This window comes from Carex rostrata, chromosome 2, assembly GCF_964058835.1.
Source record: "Carex rostrata chromosome 2, lpCarRost1.2, whole genome shotgun sequence".
NCBI lineage: Eukaryota > Viridiplantae > Streptophyta > Magnoliopsida > Poales > Cyperaceae > Carex > Carex rostrata.
This window is the reverse complement of record NC_135919.1, coordinates 11644836-11671539: the sequence shown is the minus strand read 5'-3', so window position 1 is coordinate 11671539 and position 26704 is coordinate 11644836. Positions and strand designations below refer to the sequence as shown.

The following is a 26704-nucleotide window of genomic DNA, read 5'->3' as shown; positions in this document are numbered from 1 at the left end:
TTAGTCGATGTTGCAATTTATGTTATCTTGTCAAAGGAGCTCACTGGATTCTAACTTTAGTCTTTGAACAGCTGTCAAGCCTCGTTAACCTAAGTGTTAGTACTTACATGTTTATCCTTCTCACACAAGGATACAACGACTAGACATGATATGTGGAGATCATTAACATGTTAAAGTGCAAAAAAAAAAACTCAAATCATAATGCAAAACAAAACATAAATATATATTAAAACATAATTAAGAATTCAAGTACAACCTTGCTGCTAATTCTCTATACACTGTACTCGAAGAACCTGCTGCTAATTGGTGTCATATTGTCATTCAATTTCACATGCTCACTGTAACTCGCCACCCATAGTTAATTAAATCTACCAAACAACTACTACGCCCATTAATCATTTTTTTTATTGCCACAACCACCCCTGTGCAGCTGTGCCCCCACTTCTTTTTTTCTATTTAAACATGACTACACATGTAACCTCTCACTATCTCACACACTCAAACACATCACTGATCGAGTCACACTCTCACTCACACACTAACAATGAAACCCACCAGTCTCCTAGCATTAGCTCTCATCCTTGCCCTTGCCACAACCCCAATCCTTACAAGTGCAGCCGTGACATGTTCCGATGTGTACACTGATCTGATGCCGTGTTTAGGATACGTGCAAGGAGGGCCAATGCAGAGCTCATGCTGCAGCGGTATTCGAGACCTGCTGTCTGCTGCTAGCACAAAGGCCGATCGCCAGACTGCATGCAGATGCATCACGAGTGTTGCATCTAGTGCCGGGGGGTCCTACACCAGCCGTGCCATGGGAATCCCTAGCCAGTGCCACATCTCTATGCCCTATAAGATGGACCCCAACACCGATTGCGCAAAGTAATTATTCATTTTATCTAAATTATTTTTGTTGAAAAATTATATTACTAATTAGATGAAGATAATACTAATAAAGAAAAATTGAAATCTTCACTTTTGCGTTCAATTTTATCTCATTTTCTTATGATTTAATTTTTTTTTTGGCTTTGCAGGATTAAATGATATTGAAGACTATTAATGAGGATGGTTTTAGAGCACGGGATTGAAGACGGACGAGAAATTTTTATTTAAATAAGTAATATTGTACTTGTACTGGGGTTACCGTACCGATTAAAAGCAGAGAATTTTTGGACTTCCTACGTGATCATGTGCAATGTAACTCTTGGATAATGAAATCTTGTTTCTTATCATGTGCAATATTGTTCAAATGTTTGTTCGTTTGTTAAAAACAAATAAAAGGCCCCCCCTCAAAAAAAAAAAGAAAAAAAAAGGAGAAAGTAATGAAGTACTCGAAGTATGGTTTAGAGAGAGACTGAAATTTAGGACTATGTACAATTACATAATTTTTTATAAATATAAGTACATCTTTATAATTTTTATGTTAAAAAACACTCGTATTTAATACAAAAAGTTTGTGCAATGAAAATTATGAAACACTAGATGCTTTGTTGCGGCGTTGCCGCAACTGGATGCCTCTTGATGAACTGGGGAGGTACAATTTGTTCTCCGAATTTGTTGTATTCATTCGGAGTTTCGGACATGTATATATAGAAATTGAAATATAAGTTGGGGAAGAAAATAGCACAGGGAACTTGTAGAAGAAACAACGACTGTTGGTTTTGTAAATACAATATATAATAATTACATTATCACAGAAATGATGTTGGAGAAAGCAATTATCTTTCCAAGCTTGAACGGAATAACGATACAATAAACTACTATCAGATTAATAAAATCACAAATGTATGTACAAGACCCACTGATACATACTAGTAAGGCTTACAAATGCGAATCATAAGAAAAAGATAAATGGCTGGTATTGCAGCTGGAGCCGACTACTTGGGTACCAAAAACTAAACAATAGACCGTACATGTCTCATTGTAGACCTAGTCTGTAAATTGCCTTTCTTTGAAGCCCTCTCGAGGGGAAATTTTTTATTGGTAGTAATTAATAGAAAAGAAGAGAAAGAAACAGAAAGAGTATAGTTTTTTTATATGGTCAGTAAGATCGGTACTGTTCATATCGACATAAACTTTTTTTTTTTGCAAAGTTTGGATCGGTACTGTTCATACCGATCCTAACTTTTTTTTTTAAGTTGCAAAAGAAAAGAAAAAAAAAAGGAAGAAGAAGAAATTAGGATCGGTATGAACAGTACCGATCTTACTACTCATATAAAAAATGTTGTACTTTTTCTGTTTCTCTCTCTTTTTTTCTATTAATTATTACCAATAAAAAATTCCCCTCTAGAGGTGGATCACCACTTTGAAACACTTTTTATAATTTGAAATCATAATATATTTCATATCAATTTGATGATTTTTAAAAATAAGGAACAACTCATAAATAAGATAATTAAAATGTAAGCTTACTGGAGCTGTGCAACACTCCTCCTTTGCCAAAATTTCTTCTTCTTCGACATGCTTATAATCTCATCTAAAAATACCAAAGAAAGTGAAAAATAAATATATATAAAACTGAAATCAATCAAAAAGTCTAAATCTAGGCGATATCCTAAATTCTCCCGCAGTTATATTGTACACATGCCTACTATACAATGTTCACTCCGGCCATTTTTATTAATATCCCTAAAAAAATGAAAATTTTAAAAATAACCATGTGTACCATTTTTTTTTATTTCTGCCCTGACCGCCAGACCCTGGGGCGCCCCATAAGGCTAGTGAGGCGCCAGCCCCCCGGGCGCCCCACGGTTCTTCTATTTTTTTTTAGAGATCTTAGTATTTTGATTTAAATAATTTTGTGAAGAAAATTTTTTCTTGTTTAGAGTGTATGCCAAAAAATAAGACAATAGTTGTATTTTTATGAAATAATGTCGTAACTCTTTATAACTATGATTTTTATTTTTTATTTTTTTTGTGAACTTTGATTTTATTTGTCAGTTGGATATCACAAGTCTAAATATAATACTAATTAAGGACTTCGCTTTTATTCAAAAAAATTTAAATTTTAACAACTTGTTGATCTTTTTTTTTTCAATTTTTATAATATATGTATAATATATACACATTTACACATATACACATACACATATATACACATACACACACATACACATATATACACATATATACACATACACACACATACACATATACACACACACATACACATATACATCTACACATATACACATATACATATATACATATATACATATATACATGAGATGGGCTAATGTGCTTTCGGTAGCATATGAGCCGAAAAACACACGGTCCAAATTTGAAATTTCAAAATCCAAACGGTCGATCCGAACCGTTCATCTTCTTCTCCATATTAATATCTGCTTGGAGACCAAATTTTACAATTTTCTGAATTTTTTTACTATTTATTAAGGCACTTTGAAAATCGCTAATCCAACGGTTTTACTGTTTTGTGCAGCCACCGTTGGATCAACAATTTTGTAAAATACTTAATAAATAGTAAAAAAAATTCAGAAAAATGTAAAATTTGGTCTCCAAGCAGATATTAATATGGAGAATAAGATGAACGGTTCGGATTGACCGTTTGGATTTTGAAATTTCAAATTTGGACCGTGTGTATTTCGGCCCATATGCTACCGAAAGCATATTAGCCTATCTCTATATACATATATACATATATACAATTTTTTTTATAATATATGTATATATGTATAAATATGTACATATACATATATATACATGTACATATATACATGTAGAGTAAGGCTATGCTACTTCATGAATTAAACGGGGCATTTTAATTCGTGCTCATATCTCTAGTTTCGAAGTCCAAATATCCGATCTAAACCGTTAGATGTTTAATCTATATTAAAATATGCTTGGAGACCAAATTTTACATTTTTTTTTAATTTTTTTACTATATTATTAAGATGGTTTGAAAATCACTGTTTTTTAATACCTACCGTCGAACGAAACTTAAACTGGATTTTTGAGGCACTAAACGACATTTTTTTGAAATTCTGATGCTTCCGATACGACGATGCTTGGTGTACCACCAAGGCAAAATCAGATCCGTCTCGTCCTCCCCTTTCCGAAAAGTGCTCATACGCGTAAATCCGACTTTCCTAGCCAAAGTTATGGCTGTTTAAAGTTTTTTCGAAAATTAAACTTTGAAAATTCATAACTAACTGTAGAAAAATCCAAATAAGTTGAAATTTATATCAATTCTGTGTATTTTTGAATGCTCTACATGCTGGTGCAATCACTTTTGCATTTTAGTCCCTGTATCAATCCCCACTACTTTATTAGAGGAATATTGACGAGGAGACTATTGGAGGACTGAAAAGAGAGGATCATCATATCAAGTTACGCATGAAAATATTAATATCTTTCTTTGCAAGTATTAATCTCTTATTTCTCAAGTATTTATACCTATGAAAGTTGACGCATAAACTAATGCAGTGACTGAAAAAGAATGCCATAAAATTAGTGGAAACCATAATATAACATTCTTCTAATTGATTCGATCCTTTTGAGTTTATATTGCATATCAACTATTGTCTATGGTTAATGATTTTGGTATGCATATAAATTTTAAGGAATCAAATCAATAATTTAGTTCTTTAAAATATACTTCAAATCAACTATTGTCTTTTTTTTGGCATACACTCTAAACAATAAAAAATTTTCTTCACAAAATTATTTAAATCAAAATACTAAGATCTCAAAAAAAAAAAAAAAAAAAAAATAGAAGAACCGTGGGGCGCCCGGGGGGCTGGCGCCTCACTAGCCTTATGGGGCGCCCCAGGGTCTGGCGGTCAGGGCAGAAATAAATAAAAAATGATACACAGGATTATTTTTAAAATTTTCATTTTTTTTAGGGATATTAATAAAAATGGCCGTGTTCTCTCTGGTATAAAAGTCTTTACCTCAACAAATAAGCTTAAACTGTGGCAATATCTCATTTATAATTCTTAAAATAAGAGAAATCTATATATAGATATAATCTGGAATGTCCGGTTAATGTAGATAAACAGTATCATCTACAGTACCATCTCAATTTTCTTCCGTTGGATTTGATTTCGGCAGTTGGTGATCTATTCACTATTACTCACTTCGATCACTGACGCATGTCTTTTATTATCGATATTTTCTCTTCCTTTCACTTTTTGCTTCTCTGGAAAGTTCACCGCTCTCCATCTCCCTTTTCCCTCTCTCCTACCTCCTCTCCGACCGTGACAACTGCACCATCGCCCCTTACCCTCTCTTTAAATTTTTTACCACTGCCGAGTGTTCTCCACCGAAGTGAAGAAAATGAAAGAAGAGAAAGAAGCTTCTAACCAGCGATTTTCCCACTCTGAATGTTCTCTACAGTTCTCACGATGCCTTCGACCAGCAATGCCTTTTTGCCCTTTCCGACCTCCAATGCCGCATTCGCCGCCTTGTCGACCTCATCTACCATCGACCACTTCATTCTCTTCAAGCTGAGCTCCTCTACCGACCTCTCCAAGCTGAGCTCCTCTCTCGGCGCGCTCTCTTCCCTCCCTGCTTTCTACCACCTCTCCGTCGATACCATCCTCCGCCTCCGCCTCCGCTTCACCGGCACCTCCGAGATCACCTTCACTCACCTCCTCCACAACGGGTACTCTCTCTCTATAATTTTTTTGAACCATTTTTAAGTTCAACCTATTGTGGTTGCAGTTTTCATAATTTACATCTTTAACTTTTTCAGTATATTAGCAATTTAGCACCAACTTTTCTGGTTTTCTGCTCCAATTCATCAATGCTTGTTACTGGCACTCATTAATATCTAATAATGATTGATAGTAAATTTCAGTACTTACTTTCAGTTAACATATTGCAGTCAATTCCCAATCTGTCTTTTTCTTTATATATTAGGTCTAAATTTCCAATTTGGGATCAATCAAAATTTGATTCATAATCTATATATTAGGGTCTTTATAAATTCCCAATTTTGTCAGTTTCCAACCTAGGCAATTTGATTTTGTCAATATATATTATCTATTTTTTATTTGAAGGTCTAAATTTGTTGAGATCAATCAAAATAGAAGAACTACCTAAGAAATTTGATTCATACTGTACCCATAGTTTACATATATGGCTTGGTATCAAGACATACCAGCTGGTAACCTTTAGGTCCAAAATGTGGTAGTTGGTTTTTGCTTTTTTCTAAAGAATGAAAAATTTATATAGCTAACCTATAGTTGCACTGGCTAGATATTTGGTAACCAACAGTGGACTCTTTTATCAAATCCTGAACTAATAAAATGAAATGAAATGCGCCACAAATGACTTAGTTAGAATAAAGTATTGCAATTTCTGATATAGGATTGATCAGGTATAATTGCCGGTAAATCCACTCAGTAGAGCTACTGTCTTTTGACAAAATATATTTCTGTATCCAAAAATTTCTATTGCTAAACGGAGGTCTTCCTTGCCTAGCCATTGGGGACCAAGTATTCTATAAGCCGGATCACAGCTGTGTAAAAGCATCATGATTTTTTGCCTACTGAGAGTGAGGTCAGCTGATACAATTGAGCTGGGACCGAGCCGAGTAGGACCGGTGAAGCATCAGCCATAGATCAATATACGTCTGGCAGCTGATCGCTTGAGAGATAATAGAGGAACCGAGGCTTGGCAAAACCTGAGCAACGATCAATCGATCTTGACGATGCCATGTGTTGCAACAAGGATTCGTGACAATTGCCACTGAGATATCAATAACAATGGTTGTTGGTGGTGCTGTGGTGCCATCGCGAAAGGATAAGAACCCATGTCCACGAATTACAGGTAACACTTGAGATTTCCATAACAAAAGGTTTGATTCATCTAACTTGAGGTTAATTGAATAGTGACATTGGATTGGATTAATTACTTGAGAAATAGGCAGGAGTTGAATTTGAATCTGGAATAGGAATGCAAGGGTACAGTGGAGAAGCAACCATAGTTTTTTGCGATTTTGATTTTGGATGCTGATCAGGTTTTGTGCAAATACTGGTAAGAACAAAAAGGTAATTGTTGATTCAGGTTTTGATTTTGGTTGTGATGCTCTGTGTGACCTTTTTTGTTGATGCTGGTTTTGATTTTGATTTGCTGAATTTTCCGGCTATTGGTATCTGATGCTTACTGATTTTGTTCTCTTTGATTGTCATGGATTTTTCTCATTTTCTGATAAACAACCTTGCTGATTTTTGCTAAAGCTTTTCTGGTACTGTTAAAAAGTACTTCCTGTGTCATATTTTGCAGCTGTTAAACATAAAAAAAAATTACTTCCTGTGTAATGTTTTGCAGCAAATACCAACTAATGTTTAGTGCATAATACCAATAAAAAAATTGCACTGATCACTTTATGACAGCAAGGTTTTTCTTGCATGAACAAATACCGAACGGTGTGTTGCATAACATAGCACACATATTTACAGGTTATGCTGAAATATAAAACAATGCTTTTCTAAAATTTGGTTCAGTGCTAATTTACTGTTGAGGAATTCTCATTTTAAAATTTTATTTTGTATATCATTACAGGAAAACAAATTTACACACTATATGTCCTTATCACCAAATTAGATGTTCAAACACTACTACACATGCAAACAAACTAACACGACTCTTTATTTCCACAGCAGTGAAGAGGGTGGACTAAAAGAGAAGATACAATAGCGGCACTGTATCTGCACAAACTTTTTGAAATATTTTGTTGATTGTAAATAATTCTTTGTTCAGTCTCTCTATGAAAAGAACACTTAACAGTTGTTTTGTTAAAACAGAAAACTACGCTTCGCAGTATTGTAATGAAGGGATAGCTCTCTCGCTATCATAGCGTAAATTAGTTGAACAATCTAATGCTACTTGGATCAAATACTCTTCCTTCACATTTTTGTAATATTCCTATAAAACCTTTTAATATTTAGTGTATGCAACTACTACATATAAACGTTATATATATTGTTCCATTCACTCCAAAGTAGTTGCTGAAGCAACGCGAGGCACCCATCTAGTAAACCTAAATAGAGGAAGTAGAAAATATAGTTAGATGAAGTATTTAGGAATGTTTAGTTGAAAAAAGTGGACCAAGAGTCAGCAAGAGCATTAGTATCAACTGTTGGAGGTTTAGTAGTCATCTATACAATAATAACAATAGTACAAAATAAGTATCAGTTGCAAACATTTTCTAGAGGGAAAAAAAATTGAACTGCTAATTCACTTGGAAGAGAAATGAAAAAAAAGAGAGTTACTGATAGTGAAAAAGTAAAATACTAATTTCATTGAGGAAGAAACAAAAGTAAAGGGAAAAAAATGTAGTATTTACCTATGTACTAGAAGAGACCAGTAACACCTCAGCTGACAATAGGCTTAACAATTGATGGAACATGAATTGAACAAAGAAATATGAAAAATTTAGTTTGCAGGTCTCAATTTCTAGATCAATGTTATAGAAGAGCTTGGACCCTAAAATTGGTAGAACAGAAAATGAACATTTTAACTTGACAGCTACTGTCAAGATTAAAAAGGGAAAAAATGAACATCTTTTTATCAACAAAATAAAGGGAATATATGGAGAAGTCAAAATTTTGCTAAACTATACAAGCTTATATATTTTAAGGTGTCCTCCCCTCGACATTCTAGAGCCTAACATATGCAGCATCGAATGTGTATCAGTCTTGGTTTGCATTTTGATTCGCTAGTACCCATACAAGACGACTGAAGAAAAGAATTGTACTGGTACCTACTGGTACACCGTACCAGATGGCAAAATTTGGGTGCTATCAAGATGCCAACTGGAATACAAGTTGAGGAAATTACCTCCCAATCTCGCAGGTACTAAGCTCCATCTTCTATCATTGTACAGTCAAATTATCCTACAAATTACATAACATTAGAGAAGAATCAAAGGGAGCAGTTATAAATTGGAAGAATATATGCATTGGTGTAATTAAATGGAAATTAATCAGTAAAAAGGTAGAGGGAAAATTAACTAAAAAGTGAAGAAGAAAATAAGTGTTAATTGAGTAAGACGAATGCACTGCTTAAAGTGGAGAAATCTCAAGAGCAATTTTTAGAGATAGATGGAAATAACATAAGAATAACTCTTGATGAACTACTTTAATGAAATAGCACGGTGCGAAGAATGCAGTGGAATAAGAAAATTAGTAAAAAAGAATTTAATATATGAACAAAGTATAGTAAAGTGGAATTCTAAATCTGGAGACAGAGGAGTGGTATCCCCTTTCCTCTTTTTTTGGGGAATTGTAAATTGTTCCTTTTGGAACTTTTCATGTCCCAATCTTTCGAACGGGAGGAATTTACCTTAGTAAGAGTTGAGAAGGTGATTTTCTTCGGTTTCACTCCTTTTGTTTGGTTGCTCTGGATTTGCTTAATTCTGTACCTCCTCTTGGAAGAAGTTGAAAAAATAAGAAGAAATTAGCAGGACGCACAAATGAGCTATGAAATTTGAAGAGATGAAAATTGAGGTGACTATAGACATTGATAAATGCTGAAATGAGTAGGGAAAATGTGGTAGAAAAGTTGAAGAAAGCTTACCGAATGAGCGAAGCAATGACCAATGAGGAAGAGCGAACGGCGTCAATCTCTTCAGTCGGGGAAGAGATTACCGAAGGAGGAAGCGAGGACAAGAACTGAACGGGGAAGTGAGTACGATGTCTCCAAAGGAGCAAATGCACGGAGAAAACAGGTGGAGATCGTAGTGGAGGCGACGAGTAACACGTGTGCAGGGGGGCACGCGGCCATCGCACGGGAGTGAGAAATCTGGAAATGACATGTAACCAAAAATGAGGAAATAACAAAGAGATTTAGAGGGAGTTTGCTTAAGCTAAGATGATATGAGACATTTATTTCGCATCAGACGGTAGAGAGTCGGCGTGTTACTGTTCATTGATGATGTTATGACTCATGACCCATCCAAAATTAAGGTATCTATTCATAGATATATAATCTGGGATGGAAATGTTACTGATGAACAGTATCATCTACAGTACCACTCTAATTTTCCACCGTTTGATCTGTTTCTGGCGGTTGGTGATTTACTGCTGTCTTTTGCAAAAAAAAAAAGAATTACCGCTGTAATAGATTACCCAGTGACAGATGGAAATGATATTCTCTGCGGAGTTTTTTCGTGCGGAGCTTTTAATCTGGTCCGTTCATTTCGGATCGAACGGATCGGATTAAAAGTTCCGTAAATTTTGAGAATTTTTTTTTTTTAAATTTGGGCAAGATCTGATCTGGTCTGTTCGATTCGAAACGAACGGATCAGATTAAAAGCTCCGCACGGAAAAACTCCGCAGAGGATACGCTTCCGTGACAGGTGGGCTCCTTTTCCATCGCTGTAGATAGATTATCCAGATTTTTACAAAGAAGCTAGCTTCTACCGTGTTATTCTTCTTCATCTTCGTTCTTAAAAGAGAAATTTAGATATATACCCATCATAACTTCATCAATTAGATATTTACCCATCAAAACTTTAAATTTAGTTATTTCCCTATTCAAACTCATTCAATTTATTTATATCCCCATTTAGTTATTTAATCAAATAACACCACTAATTATACTAATAAAAAAAATAAAATGACATTTTTGCCCTTGTCTCTTCATTCTCTTTGCTAATAATCAGGCCTCCTCTTCTTCCTCATTACTCGTTTCTTTGGTTCTTATGAAAAAATAGCTTTTAAGAACTACGTGCTTCAGGATGGACAAGTGAAATCCTCAAGTATCGGCTCTTCGAGCAAAGAAGGGCAAATGTAACAATGAACATAATTGTTAATGAAAGAAACAAAAACTGATTCAAATATTTGGATTTTTACTTTTTTTTTCTTTCGTAATTTCATTTAAACTCATGGTATTCTGTAGATGTTGAGAATTACCAGGATACTCCATCAAAGATTCATGATTGGACCAATTAAGAATTTTGGTGTGGGCCCAGTTAAACCATTTTTTTCTATGCAGCTTAAGTTTTTCAAAGAGACAAAATCCGAGCAAAGCTAGAAATGATAGCAATTCTTCTAGAACGTTAGAATCAAATTTAACCGCAGAAGGCACTCATTCAGTACCAAATTAATGTCATTATACTGACAAGTACCAGTGTGGGTTTGAAGTACCGGTGTGGGCTTGGTTGTTGCCTCTATACCAGTGGCTTTTTTGATAGGCACGAGTGGAATTGCGAAGGATGCATCAGGAATATTTTGTTTTTACTTTTTTTTTTTAGGAGAAAACCCGTAGGTATATATATTAAAACATCGTAAACCTTACATGAAAATTTAAAATTGAAAAGTAAAGAAGCTGGTAAAGTAAACTACTTGAAACAACCTTAAAGGTGCTAAACCTAATTCCTACATTATTGAACCAGAATTAAATTAACTTAACTACCGCCCTTTCCTATCTGTGAATTATTGGAAAGGCTGGGGGGTCCTTGGTAAGTTTTCACCTCCCCTCTGACAAGCTGATATCCTTTACCAGCGCTTGTTTCGTTGCTCAAATCCCTCCCTGTTGACTCGCCTTGGCATGATAGAACCCTATGAATGTGTTGGGTTTTCTCATGTTCCCTAATTTCCTTTATTCATACAGAAAATATCGGGCATCCAGCTGTTCTTCTAAAGTTGGCCCTTCTGTAAACTCTCCTCTGTGCTTCAAATTGTGAGGTTGTTGAGTACCTCTTGCCCAATTCGCAACCCGGTGAGGCCCGCCTATTGCTTCCCTTGGCACATACCGGATTTCCATGACCTCCTGCATTGTTTGCAACCATCTTGCACATTCTGCAACTGTTTCGGCGGCTTTCCAAGATGGTAAATCATGTACCGAATTGTTATTCACCGCCCGTACCAGTGTTTGGCAATCCGAGAATAGATGAATCTTCGTAGAGTTTCTATCTGTGTTTAGTTCTCTATATAGCCAAATTGCATAGAGAAGTGCCAGACTTTCAGCATGTAATGGATCTTCCGCTTGCATGTGACCATACCCCACTTGTTGTACCAATCCATCCCTGTACAATACCGCTCCCCATCCTGCCTTTTTACTAATTTCCCATGAACCATCCACAGTAAGTACATCAGTGTTATGGGGAATTCGAGTAATTTTGTGTGTGATGCGGCCCGGTAGTATTTTTTCACTTAGGTTGGTGTTGTTTGGTCGTTCCAGGTACTTTGCCTTTGCCTGTATCGCAGCTGGGGTTGGTTTCGTGCCTCGGAAGATAATTTCATTTCTCGCTTTCCAAATTTCCCAAATCAGATTGCAAATTACTCTCGTATGTTTCTCCTCCATGTTGTCTGTGAGTTCATGTAGTGCTTTTGTGAAGTCTATTGGTAGATTGGTTACTCTAAGTGCTAATTCAGAAGTAAACCATGTGATGCGCGGCAATGAGCAGAAAAATATGGTGTGATTCAGGGATTCAATTTCATGCCCACAAATTGGACATGTAGGATCAATTGATTGGATTCTGCGATGTAGGTTAGCTTGAGTAGCTATACCTCCATGTACCGCTTTCCATAAGAACATTTTTACCCTTGGTATGATCCCTTTCCAGGCCCAAATTTTCTCCCATGCTGCTAATTGTAGCGGGTCAAAGGTTGCATGTGTTTGTGACTTTCTTAGGCATTTGTATCCTTCCTTGGTTGAGTACTTGCCTATTTTGCTTGGTATCCAAATTAGTGTATCAGGTACCAGTGGATGAATTTTTGGATGTTTGACCGATTGGGTTATACTCAGTGCTGCTTGGGGCCCCAGCATCTGCGTAATTTCCCCCCTTCTCCATGCCCCTGTGACTTGATCGTATAGGTCCGCTACCTTCAATTCCTTCTGTTCATTTGATCTAATTCTTTGGGTCTCCCATCCAATAAACCAAGGTTGATTCAGTGCCCCTATTTTCGATCCATCCCCAACTTGCCACATTATTTGTTCTCTAAAAAATTCCTTGAGGCTTTGTATTGTTTTCCACAGTGAACTCGAGTCTCTCAAATTTTTTATATCCCAAAAACCACCTCTCGGGAAATATTTAGCTTTGACTACCTTTACCCATATTCTATCTTCATCAGCCGCAATTTGCCACGCTATTTTGAGTAGTAGTGATTTGTTGAAAGCCTTCATATCCTTTATCCCTAGTCCCCCGTTTTCTTTATCATCACATATCTTATCCCATGCAATAAATGAGATGTAATTTTCTTGACTCAATTTACCCCAAAGGAATCTTCTTAACAGCCTATTTATTTCCTGGATTGTGTGTGCTGGCAGAGAGGCCACTGTCATGTAATATACTGGTATGGACACTAGAACCGCTTTGAGTAACGCTACTCTTCCCGCAAAAGATAACATTCACACCTTCCAACCTGCCAGCTTCCCATGCAATTTATCCAGAAGTAGGTCATGAGTGATGTCCCTTTGGTTGTTTGACTGTGAGACTACAACCCCCAGATATTTTTCACTAGCCTCTGCTTGTCTTGCTCCCAATACAGTGAAGAGCCTGTTTCTGCACTGTTCATCGCACCTTGCACTGCACCACATAGTCGATTTTTGCGGGTTAATTTGCAAGCCCGATACCACAGCAAATTCCTCAAGGATTGATTGTAGTTGTCTGACTTCGGCTACTGTTGCTTTTCCCATGATCATAAGGTCGTCTGCATAAAGGGTATGTGTGAGTGGGGGTGCTGTTCTAGCTAGTGAAATTCCTTTAATGTTTTGTCGGGTCAGATGTAGTTGGAATTGCTTGGAGAGGAATTCCATTGCTAGAATGAAGATGTACGGAGATAAAGGACAGCCTTGTCGTAGGCCCCTCGATGGTGTGATGAAACCTTGACCACTTCCATTTACCAATACCGTAACCTGACTAGTTGCCATGCAATTTTTAATAATTTGAATGAGGCAGTCAGGCATGTTGACTTTTTTCATTGCCCTTATTACAAAAGGCCATTCAACCGTGTCGAAAGCCTTGCTTATATCCGCTTTAAGCATGAAAGATTCTTCTTTGTATCCCTGTGATTGGAAAGAATGGAGTATTTCTCTGACCAGAATGGTGTTGTCTGAGATGTGTCTGTTTTTTATGAAAGCTGTTTGCGTGTTGGAGATTATGTGTCTGTTTTTGACTGTCGGTGTTTTTAGCTCAGATGGGTCTATCACCTTCTTTGGTACCACTAAGTCTGATCTGTAGCTCCAGACTCCCTTGTTGGTCACCTTGCGCATCTCTTCCTCACTTGCGAATTGCACTAGGAAAATATTCCTGGACACATTTGTGAATTCTGTGTTTGGGTGTGTCATCCATGCTTTACGCATTGTTGAAACAAAATTCGTGTCTATGACTGATCTTTCACTCACAATTCTTATTAGTAAGCAATTGTCCCAGTTTTTTTGTGTTATCCCTCCTTCCTCTAGCTGCACTGGATTGCTACTAGATGCCCCTGGGGATAATTTGGCGAACTGGGCTAAAAATTCCTCATCATCCATTTGATATTCGGTTTCCTGTGGTTTATCTCTGTTTGTTTTGGGTTGGCTCTGGTTGTGTTTGGTTTCTGTGGGGTTGGTATGAATATGTGAGCTATGTCCTTGATATATATTCGCGGCCTGGTGATGATTATTATTTTTTGTGGGCTCATAAATGGGCTTTGAATGGAGAGGAAATTTGGTTGTTGGGGGTCTGCTTTCGTGAAAAGGTGCAGTAATTAGAGCTGAGATTGTATGCTCTCCCACTTGGAAACACAAAAGATTACTTTTTTTATTTTTGATATCAGTCAGGTCTTTTTCCTTTAATGGGCCCCCTTGCTTCAAAAGATATTTTCCAAATGGTATTTGTATCTCTCCCACGTGAAAGATCTGTTCCCCATCTTTGGGCAGTGTGTAAGCCTTCTTTGGTTCCCTTTCTTGGAATGTTTTTGTGTGACAGTTGTTGTAGAGATCGTTGGTTATAGTGTGCCTTGCAGTTTGGATGTCTCCCAGCATTAAACCAACCTCCATTTTGTCCTTACATGGCATGGTGTACTGTGTTTCCCTAGGCTCTGCCACCTTTCCTTTGAGAGGATTTCGTTCAGTCAATCCCAAAAGTTCTTTAGAGATTGGTAGGTTTTTGGGAAGTTGTGGACCGAGCAGATTAGGTTCAGTTTTTTCTCTGGTGGTGCATGGTTCATGGTGGTGGTGGTGAACCGACGCCGTGGTTGAGCTGACTGGGTAGTTGTGCAAAGTTTCCCCTTCTATCGCATCCTCTGAGAAGTATGACGACGATGGCGGCGGGGTTGGCGAGTGCGGTGTGTTGAAAAAAACCTGTATTTTTTCATGTGCCGCTATGAGAGCTAATCTTGGGAAATCTGGGTTCATGGCCAACTGCCTTTGTTCTTGTCCCGTGAGTTTTGCTTCATCTGGAACCCAACGGTTATACTCCCACCCCAAGACTTGAATAATCATCTGCTTCCATCTCTTCCCATATGGCAATGATGAAGAGTATGGTATTCTTTTAGGATCAATACATGTCATGTCTAGAAGTAGCTGTGTACGGTCTGTGCCGAAGATATACTGCTCCTCAATGTGTACGACTTCACCAAATTCTGATACTGCTTGGTGAATAAAGGATTGGTGCCAAAAATCCAGTGAGAATTTTTCAATCTTCAGGCGTACTAGGAAGCACTTGGGTTCAAATCCAGAGTCTTCATCAACATCCCATTGATGGAATGACCATTCCGTATGGAAGCCCCAATGGTTCCCTGCCTCTATCACCTCATCTTGGTTTAATTCTGGAGTTAGCTCTACCAAAAACGTGTTTGGTGAGTGTTTGAGGGATGGGAAATCGAGATATCGTTTGAGGTAACGCTGTGCCAGATAGTATTGAACATCCTTTATAGTTCCTCCTCCATTTTCATTATCTCCATGTGCTATCACCATTATGGAACGGTTGAGCTTTCCAGATAGATGTCGATGTATATCATTCCTGCGGAAGTATATACAGCCTCTTTGGACTTGTTCAGTACACAGTGGGAAGACACGCATCATGGTTGTTTAAGGATAGAAAAGTAAGAGTTTAGGTTGGCAGTGTTGAAGGTAGTAAGAGAAAGGGGGGTGAATTTTGATTGTAGTGAGAGAAAGGTTGAGTAACAGTAGAAAGGTTTGAATCAGAGTAGAGTTTGTATAGTAAAACAAGAATTTAATAACGGTGTAGGTAGGAGTTCATAAATGCATGTCCTTCTGTTTGCGCCAGTATTAAGGTAAATGCTTGCATTCAATGGAAGGGCTTTGTAGGGTACTGTTCCCTTAGAGAAACGATATTAGATGTATGAGTAGTAGGGTTGAGGTTCGTGTTAGATTTACTGATGTTCAGTTTCGTGAAGGTTCAGATGCTGTGTAGGTGGTTGGGTGTTGGTAGTGCGGAGGTGTTCTAGTCCCATCAATTGCCCTCACCATTGTTGGTACCCAGCGGTGCTTTCATTTTTAATCAGAATCAATTCATTCATTCATCTGCTGCTGTGACCGGTGGATTTATATTTTGTTTTTACCGTTCTCGTGTTGTATGTGCATATGTAATACTCTAGATTTGAAGTTTTGGACTCTACACGCATATACATATTTTGATTTGCTTTCTATGCCGTATGCATTTTGACAATTTGACATGCATATAGGTTTTATCTCATGTAACTGATATAATGTTGCAACCATGCTTTATATAAAATCCTAGCAACATTTTCTTGGAAGTCCTTTTTATGCACAAAAGAAGAAGAAGAAGAAACGAGTAATGGGGAAAGAAGAAGAGGGCTGATTATTACCAAAGAGAATGAAGGGACAAGGGCAAAAATGTCATTTTATTTTTTTATTAGTATTAATTAGTGCTTTTAATTGATTAAATCACTCAATGGGGATATAAATAAAATGAAGAAGTTTGAATGGGCAAATAACTAAATTTAAAGTTTTAATGGGTAAATAACTGATTGATGAAGTTATGATGGGTATATATCCAAATTTCTCTTCTTAAAAATAAAAAGTGAGTAACTATCTTAACTCTTCTTCATTCATGCACTTTCTCCTCAGGAAAATTGTTTGCGCGTTCTCCTGGATCACTCTAAAAGGTTCGTTCTTCCTCTCCAACTGGCGCGACCGACTACACTCTGTCACGATGTCTACTCTCTAAGACGCGATCATTCTCTACCCAATAAGATTTTCGACCACCGCCAGGTCGAGGTAACATTTCAAACTGATTTCATTTACGTTTTTCACTGCTCTAGATTTCTTATATGGTTCTAAAAAAATGTTTGATTTCACATTATATTCGATTTTAGCGTTAGAGTTTAGAGTTGTTTCAAGTTTTTAACTTTGCGATTTTAATGATGGACAAGAGATGGCCAATTTTAGAGTTCAGGGTAGCTCCTCCAAAGAAGGCATATTACCTTCCTGGTAGATGAGGAATTGAGGATATTGTGAAAGTGGTGGTTTGACTGGTGATGGGGCCGGCAGAGGTGAGATTTGTTATCACTTATTTATATGAGTGATGACAATTTTTTATTGAAATATTTGTCATGATATTTGCTGTTACTTAGGTATACCAACCTCGAAAATTTATTATTTAAATTCGAAATACAGTAATTCAGTACTGACAATATAGTTGCAGGAAATTATCTTCTGCAAGTGAATATATGTATTAATTTTCGCATTTCAACAAGTAATTAAAGTTTGATAAGGATGCCAAACTATATTTTTTTAACTAACATTTAAAGTATTAAACATAAATATATTAGCTTAGTCAGAGTTGGCAAGAAAGTTGAAAATCGCAAATTAAAGTGGGATTGAGGTTTTCAATTCTGAATTCAATTTATTTAACCATAATTCACAAGGTTAGGTGATATTTGGTACCAGTATTTGCAACCTGACGGTATTGTAAATCTTGGATTAGAATTTACAAATAGTTTTGTTAAAATCAGGCAGCTGATGTGCCTTCTCAACAGTGTTAGCAATTGAGGAGATAAATCAAATAAAAATCAAGGGCTGATTTCTTTCTCAGAGCAACAATTAGTCAATTTCAACACCAGTGAAAACTATGGATGCAATGGAGGTTTCATGGATTATGTACTTGAATATATCAAGAAGAATATTGGCATTGCCACAGAGAAAAAAAAAATTCATATCTGGCTTAGCAATGATCATGCAACAATTCCTTGGTATGTAACTATATATGTACCAAGTTCTTTATTTTTTTCAACTAATATTTCATTCAGATTAAACCAGTCTGTGGTACAGGTGCAGGTACATGTTCATGGTAGGTCAAGCTTTTTACATTGTTTTGTTGGCTTTCATCACTTTAAATGGTGCTTAATATATTGATTGTTATTAAGGATTAATTGTTAGGAGAGACAAAAATATCTTCTTGACATGCAGTTGTGATTTCAGTAGTGTTCTCACTACTAAGGGTATGGTTGGGCACAATTCACGCATGATTATATATGCACAAATCTTGATTACAATGGTAACTGGCATTAAATTGAGATATCATAATTAATTGAAGGTAATATTTTATTTTATTTTCTCTAGAAATATCTCAGGTGGTGATAGATGATGGGTATCAGGGAGGGTGTACCTAGAAATAATTAAAATACTTCACTAAAGGCTGCAGCGAACAGATGTGATGTATATTGGGGCTCATATAGTTCCCTGTGTACTTTGAGATACGAGCTTTTACCAAGCTTGAAGAATATAGGATGCTTCATTTAATTGGGTCTTCGTATAGCCCTGATTAAATGAAACTATTTAATATGTGTGTTTGAAGCTAGATTATTAGTACCTACCAAGTCCAGTATTAAGCCTCCACATGTTTCATACATTTAACACTGACAAGGCACAATGTCAGAAGCCCTTTTCTGAATTTATTGAAGAAAAGAAAAAAAGATTCTTAAAGGGGTTATCTAGAAGACAAAATATGTTTTATTGTATAATGAGAAATGATTATTATCACTTTCAAGTATTGCATTGGGATGTATTCTTTCGATACCAGACTGTACCATTCCTTTTGTACATTAGATTTTTCTCTTCTTGATTTAGCATGGATCGTAGTATCTTAATTTTATCTAAGTGAACTCCATGAGATGTGTATAATTTTCACAGTTTTCTCGAGATGATGCAAGAGAATATCTCACATGTTTTGCCTCAATATTTCTATCTCAAATAGTAATTATTTAATATTTTGATTGTTTACTTAATTAGGTATCTTATCGGGAGGGCTATCTTGAAAGAATCTTCTTAAGCTCAGCTTCACTTAGAGTTATAGATTTTATCATAAGCTGGATATATGATGTTGTATTAAGAACATATTTCAATCTTCTGACGATTGGCAAGTATTACTTTTGCATAATTCTTACAAGAATCCTGGAATATCATGGGATATAAAATCCCCTTGGGTTGGTACTTAACAATACTTGACCAAATGGATCTAAACAGTCATCGCCGAAGCATAGTGAGGCACTCTAGTTTATAATAACTCCGGACTAGAAAAGCACATCTGAAAATGTGATGATGGGTCCAATTAATTAATAATTATTTATTACATTAATTAATTAGTTATAATGCAAGTAGGGAAGGAAATACGTGACACGCTGTAACGTAATGTGACAAATATGTCGTGATATGCTGATGTGACTTGACATGACTGGCTTTTTTTTTCATGTAACTTGACGTGATCAAAATGGTGGCGAATGTCACGTGTAGTCATGCCGTGACATACATTAATCACGTCAATCTTTTTTTATATATTTTAATTTAAATTGTTAAAAATTCAGAAAAAAAACATAAAAAATATGAAAAATTATAAAATAAGTAAATAATATTATTTTTTTTTTTTAAAAAGACTGCTCGACATCTGATATTACTTTAAGAATTTAAATTATAAATATTCATTAGACTATACGAAAATAAAAAACCGGTACTATATGAATACCAGTATTATTGAACCTACACTAAAAAGAAACTTAGATATTCTATACGTATCAAAAAAGTTGAATGCTCTATGTTTCATACCGTGACGTGACAGATTCGCATACCGTGACGTGTAATTTTTGCTCGAATGCAGTCACATCACGCGACATTCCGAAAATTTTATGTTCTACTGGTATTTCAACTTCTACCAGTTGTTTTTCATGTTATTTTAATTGTTTTTCATATTCTATTATTTGTTTTTGACGTTATACTAGTTTTTTACATACTATTCTTGTGTTTTTATTTTTTACTAGTTATTTTTTTATCTTCTTTTAATTGTTTTTTTTATCTTGTACTGATTGTCTTTTATGTTAAGCTTAGTGTTTTTCACGTTTTACTGGTTGTATTTCATCTACTACTTGTTGTATTTTATATTTTTTTAGTTATTTTTCATGTTATACTAGTTGTATTTTATCTTCTTATATTTATCTTTTATTTTTTACTGATTGTATTTCATGTTCTAATTGATTTTAACTTTGTTATCTATACAAATGAGAATTAGATTTATTAAATTGACCTTAAACTACAAATTCCCTATCCTATAAATTTTGTGCAGGAAATTCTCAGCACAAATATCGTTCGTTTGCCAGTAACTTCGTGCATATATCTAAAATCCCCTCTATAAAATTACGAATCTGTAATTATGAATCGGTCCCGAAGAGAATGAGTCATCGTGTTCCAGTCATCATGGGCAATTACTAATTATTTTGGACAATAACTAATTATTTCGGTCAATGACTAATTATTTCGGTCCATAACTAATTATTTTGATCAATAACTATTTTTTGGACAATTACTAATTATTTTGGACAATAACTAATTATTTTGGTCAATGACTAATTATTATGGTTAATGACTAATTTTTTTGGGCAATAACTAATTATTTTGGACAATAACTAGTTATTTTGGTCAATGACTAATTATTTCGGTCCATAACTAATTATTTTGGTCAATAACTAGCTTTGGTACATATCAAAATCATACATTCTAAACCCTAAATTCTAAACCCTACTCCTAATTCTGCACCCACTCCTATTCTTATTCCTAATATAAACTAAAAATTGAAATTAGAAAAGAAGAAGAAAATTATCTGATTCGAAGAGATTGAGAACCAAATGGAATTGTGATAAAAAATGAAACTAGCGGCCACTATTTATAGGGTTGAGGGGTGGCCACATCCCCTAGAAGCGGCCATGGCCGCAGCCCATAAAAGCAGCCCAAAAAAGTGACCGATTTCTGTAGATGCGGCCATGTCATTTTTATAATTTTGATGAAAAAATGGTGTTTTAGTTTATTATTTTTTGAAGAATGGTATATTTAAAAATTTCGAGTAGGAGTATCTACGAAACCTTTTTATTTGTGTATTGATTTGCATCATATTTGATAAAACAGTTATGAGTAAGAAATTATTCGTGAATTAACTTAACGTGTACGAGTATGAGTAAAATTTTTTTTATCTTATATAAGATAATTGATAAATATAAAATTATGTATGATAATGCTTTAATTTGTACATAAATAGAACAATATATTTTTATTTTTATAATTAGATTGATTTATATGGTGTATATTATTGTTTTTTTTTTCTTAAGATCAGTGGCTAGCGTTTTTTTATTGGAATAATAAAATATGAATAGGACTAATTTTATACCGGTATGAATATGAAAATATTTCTATATGATCTGTGCCGTATTCATTCATTGACGTCACTCCTAACTAAAGGACTTAATTACTGAGCCAATGGATTTCACTATACTAAGAGAAACATGAGTACTTTTTTTTCTGTTGTACTGCTGATACCATCATGATGGCATCATATCATACCATAAATAGTTAAGCTCCAATAAATTTGCTTGCTTTGTGAGGACCTGAGAACATCTATACTCGAAGAACCTGCTGCTAATTGGTGTTATACTGTCATTCAATTTCGCATGCTCACATTAACTCGCCACCCATAATTAAATCTACCAAACAACTACTACATTGTCCATTAATTCATTTTTTTTTATTGCCACAACCACCCCGGTGTAGCTGTGCCCCCACTTCTTTTTTCTATTTAAACATGACTACACATGTTACCTCTCACTATCTCGATCACACACTCAAACACACCACTGAGTAACACTCTCACTCACACACTAACAATGAAACCCACCAGTCTCCTAGCATTAGCTCTCATCCTTGCCCTTGCCACAACCCCAATCCTTACAAGTGCAGCCGTGACATGTTCCGATGTGTACACTGATCTGATGCCGTGTTTAGGATACGTGCAAGGAGGGCCAATGCAGAGCTCATGCTGCAGCGGTATTCGAGACCTGATGTCTGCTGCTAGCACAAAGGCCGATCGACAGACTGCATGCAGATGCATCAAGAGTGTTGCATCTAGCGCCGGGGGGTCCTACACCAGCCGTGCCATGGGAATCCCTAGCCAGTGCCACGTCTCTATGCCCTATAAGATGGACCCCAACACCGATTGCGCAAAGTAATTATTCATTTTTGTTATCTAAATTATTTTTGTTGAAAAATTATATTACTAATTACATGAAGATAATACTAATAAAGAAAAATTGAAATCTTCACTTTTGCGTTCAATTTTGTCTCTTTTTCTTATGATTGAATTTTTTTTTGGTTGTGCAGGATAAACTGATATTGGAGACTATTTTAATGAGTGTGGTTTTAGAGCACGGGATTGAAGACGGACGAGAAATTGTTATTTAAATAAGTAATATTGTACTTGTACTGGGGTCGTTACCGTACCGATTAAAAGCAGAGAATATTTGAACTTCAATTTGATATAATTATTTAGATTGTTCATCTGATGTGTTAATTGCTAATATAATTGTTTGGATCTACCACAGTTTCTAAATTAGCAAATTTGCTTTAAAAGAAAACGTTTTTTTACTCTGGCTAATTAATTGGTTGAATTCTTTCTTTCCGTATCTGTTGCACTCTCTCTCTCTCTTAATTGCAATTTATAATTAATTTTGAAGATGGAGTGATTTAGAAATTATGATTGTTAAACTTAGTAACGTATCCTAAGGTATGTTTGGATGACACAGGAATAGCGTTAATTCAGGAATAACTGTTATTTCTGGTAAGTTATTCTCAACACAACACATTTGGATGAAAAAAAAATATTATTTTCAACAAAGAAATAATTCGAATTAGCTGATATTTTGTTATTTTTATGAAATATTGAATTAGCGGCTCTTTCATACTAAAAAATAGTTGCTATTCCGAGCTATTTTTTGATTCATTCAAACGCAAATGGAGATGCTCATAATGCAGGTGTCCTTCCTGGATTATTTTATTTTCATTCTTTAATACAAAGTCCTGTCGGCAGGATTTCGTGGTGTATAAAGTTGTCTGTAGCGAAGTACAGATGTGTCATGTGAACTGTGAAGCCAGAATGATTTATGTCGAATGATCATTCTCTGAACTTAAAAAGTTTACATAGGTAAAATTTCCAGAATCAAATGCTCCGATTTTCCTCCAACAGTTTTAAATAATGGTGCAAATGAATATAAATTAAAGTTTTGCCTCAAGTTCTTGTTATAAAATTTCTACTATATAATTTTATAATATTGTATGTACTTGTAATACTTTATTTTTAATGAAATACCTATTAAAAAAATTTGTAAGCGGCGCTAGTTTTCAGCTTCTTCTCCGACAGAGATGATGTGGAACAGGTTGCCAAGGATTTTATGGATCTGATCGACAAAAATAAGGAAAGAAAGCCGAAGAAATTTAAAAGCTTTCTGTTTAGGCAACAAGAATTATCTTGTAGGTAAAATTAATTTTCCGAAAACTAGTGTTATGATCACTAAAAGTTTCTCGCGGGCCGTAAGAATTTTCGGAGGACTCAACAAATAAAGGGACGCGAATTCCCTGTTTGATTATCTCGAATTCTCGATAGTTATCTGTACTTTTTTATAACCTTTATAAAGAATGTTTGGATCATTGGATGTACCTTTTCATATTATCTAAAGAATTAAAAATATATAAAAATATTTTTCTCTATAAAAGCGATTATTCTCGCTATAAATGAGATTAATATATTACAAAAATTGACTAGTTTAATAGAGTCATAATCAAACTGGACTGAAGATTTGAACTTCTTTTTGAACAAATTAAGATATTTACTTTTACCCATCTGATAGATGCAAAAGGAAACACTAATAAGTACAGATGGTACAATAAATAGTTCATAAAATTAAGTAGAGCCCAAACAAAGTCATGTGATGCGTGGGCCCTTATTCTACACCTTAGCTTAGCTAACTATTTAATTACTCTTCTCACCGACAATCAAACATTCCAACGCCATTTATATGTTTCTGTCATGATTTTTTTTAGAACGCTTCTTTTTCTATTGGTGTAGATATTGGTAGAGCTTGATTTTAGTATCAATTAATGGGTCAATAACAAAGAATTAAATAGTGTTTATTGGGTCATATATAACGAAATGGTAGAAAGAAAACAATACTATAGCTATATTGTGCCGCTATAATGTCAATAGCACTATAGTTTTTTTTATGATCCGAAAACACTATAGTATCACTATAGCACGCTATTTAGAACTCCTAACAGTACAAAACAAACAAACACCAGCGGCTAATAAGAGCCCAAAACACAAACGGAAAGGAGAAACAAAAGAATTGAAGTAATTATAAACCTGGATACTAGTAAGGGATTTGGTGTCCTTTGATAAGTCCATATAATTTATATGATATAAACAATTAGGTGAATTCATCCCCAGCATCTTCAAATTCACAAAAAAAAGGGTAAAATAAGATGAAACAAAAGGAAAGAAAAATACATTAGTTTTTCAGAGATGTAGATGAAAATTCTGGCTCAGAAGTTATATAATTTTTAAGCAAATTAAGACCTTTTGTAAGGGTATAAAGAGAAACAAGAGAGAAATAACAAAAAAAAAGTCCTCTTGCACAACTGTCGATCTACAAAGGATAATATAAAACAGGAAAAAAGTGATCAACAGATAGTATGCCTCAAGTAGAAATGAAAGCCTCTATTTTTTTTTTGGAAAACCCAAAAAGAAGAAGATTTGTACAAGTTTTTAATACACCACACAATTTTCCAAAATTTTAGAACCAAAAGAAGAAAGCTAGACATAATAATTGAAGACACGTGTGAGACTCAAGTGCATTTCTTCAGGTTCAAATCTATCCTTGATTCCATTCTTAGGTGCTTTCTAATTTTAGAATTAACGAGGAATTTGCGCAATACTTTGCAAAAGTTAGTATTTGCTTTTGGACATTTACAAATATATATATGTATATATAATTTTGATTCTCCTCCACCCCCTCCAAAACCGCACTTAATTGCAAAATTCACTAAAACATTGCTTTTACTAGAAAAACAGACTTGAAAAGGAAATTTTCTTGAATCATCAATTTCAATAATACAGGGACTTAACAATCCAACCAGTTAGCATAGTTGGCTGGTTCAACAACCCATATAAATCCTCCAGTGATTTAACTGGACACGGCAACATATAAAATTAGAAGTTAAAATACTAAAATATACTAATTGATGAGAACTTGGATTCAATCATATAAATCCTTAAATTGTGCGAATAGGTAATTGGCCAGAACTTAGATTCAACTATACTACTAATTAATGAGAACTCTGATTCAATTAGATTAAACCCTTAAATGGTGCAAATAGGTAGTTGGCCAGAACTTGGATTCAATTTTAGGTACAGGATTTGGGAATCTCGGATCTGTTCTCATCAATTCACATTTTCGCATTCTTTCTCACTAATTCTCTAAAAAAACAGCAGTAGATATTATACCATCTAAGGGATCTGTGTAAGCTGATGCAAAGTAGAAGAGGAGAATGACATTTGCATAGAAGCCGGTGCAACAAATCAAATTTTATCCATGCTAAAAATCAGAATTCTAGTAGTGATGCTCCTTCCATATTGGCTTAAAAAAAAAGTATACTATAAAAAGTTACGTAGATGTCTTCTTTGATTTGTAGGGAAAGAAATACTCGTCGTTTTTTCTAGTGTTGATATTTAATCCTGAAGACTAAATTGCTAGGTTGAAGGTACATATTTAATCCACCACTTGAAGCTGATTGGAGAGGATATAGAGAGGTGAATGAAATATGGAAGCTGCTCAAGGAAAATGAGTTTGATTGTAGGTAGGGGTGTTCATCGGTTCGGTTTGGTTTTAAAAATAGAACTGAAACGAACTGATTTAGCATTACAATCGAATCGAATTGAATCAAAGTTTTATTTCAGTTTGTTCGGTTCAAACCGAAATATATTAATTTTTTATTTAAAGCAATTGATTTATAATAAACCGAAATACATTAAGAAATAAACCAGAGTATTAAGAAATAAATTGAGATATTAAGAAATAAACCAAACTATTTAAAGCAATTGATTAAGAAATAAACCAGGGTAGTCCGAACTAAATTCATAATATATAAAAGTTCGGTCAATCCAATTATTTCAGATTTGAAATTTTTTTAACTGAATCGAACCGAAATTATAATTCGGTTTTAAAACGCAAACCAAACCGAACCATTAAACTGAAAAACCGAACCGTTTGATCTAAACTAATTCAGTTCTATTCAAAACCGACTAAACCGGACCCAATGAACTAATTAGGGACATCTCACAATGCTAAAATGGACTGGCTGATAGTCTAGCCAAGGAAGGTAGCTCTCTGACTGAAGAGTATACTGGCTTTACATTTCCTACTGTTAAATTTTAGATAGTTGAATACAACCAGTGTAG

The 26704-nt window shown here is 35.0% G+C and overlaps 1 protein-coding gene and 2 long non-coding RNA genes across 7 annotated transcripts; all 3 read left to right on the top strand.

The window, feature by feature from the left end:
- The first annotated feature begins 493 nt into the window (after positions 1–493).
- On the top strand, positions 494–22736 carry LTP6 (lipid transfer protein 6). Of its 2 annotated transcripts, none has more exons than XM_078325057.1 (2): positions 494–882; positions 22576–22736. In XM_078325057.1, exons 1-2 carry the CDS (start codon positions 545–547, stop codon positions 22583–22585), a joined length of 348 nt encoding a protein of 115 aa, XP_078181183.1. In that variant the 5' UTR covers positions 494–544; the 3' UTR covers positions 22586–22736. The 2 variants fall into 2 exon arrangements, with proteins under 2 accessions (XP_078181183.1, XP_078181176.1); XM_078325050.1 differs by lacking the exon at positions 494–882 and adding an exon at positions 22032–22420.
- On the top strand, positions 5182–7863 carry LOC144574932 (uncharacterized). Of its 2 annotated transcripts, none has more exons than XR_013518316.1 (3): positions 5182–5623; positions 6445–6999; positions 7626–7863. It is a non-coding gene; the product is annotated as an uncharacterized LOC144574932 (long non-coding RNA). The 2 variants fall into 2 exon arrangements; XR_013518317.1 differs by lacking the exon at positions 5182–5623 and having other exon boundaries at positions 6153–6792; positions 6893–6999; positions 7626–7837.
- Positions 17063–18750, top strand: LOC144549936 (uncharacterized). 3 transcript variants are annotated; one of them, XR_013509973.1, is made up of 3 exons: positions 17063–17432; positions 17895–18131; positions 18502–18750. It is a non-coding gene; the product is annotated as an uncharacterized LOC144549936 (long non-coding RNA). The 3 variants fall into 3 exon arrangements; XR_013509984.1 differs by lacking the exon at positions 18502–18750 and having other exon boundaries at positions 17919–18132; XR_013509962.1 differs by lacking the exon at positions 18502–18750 and having other exon boundaries at positions 17895–18132.
- Positions 22737–26704: the final 3968 nt, after the last annotated feature.

Bases quoted from the DNA above. Each gene is read 5' to 3' on its own strand.
- LTP6 (XM_078325057.1), top strand. From the start codon at position 545: ATGAAACCCACCAGTCTCCTAGCATTAGCTCTCATCCTTGCCCTTGCC.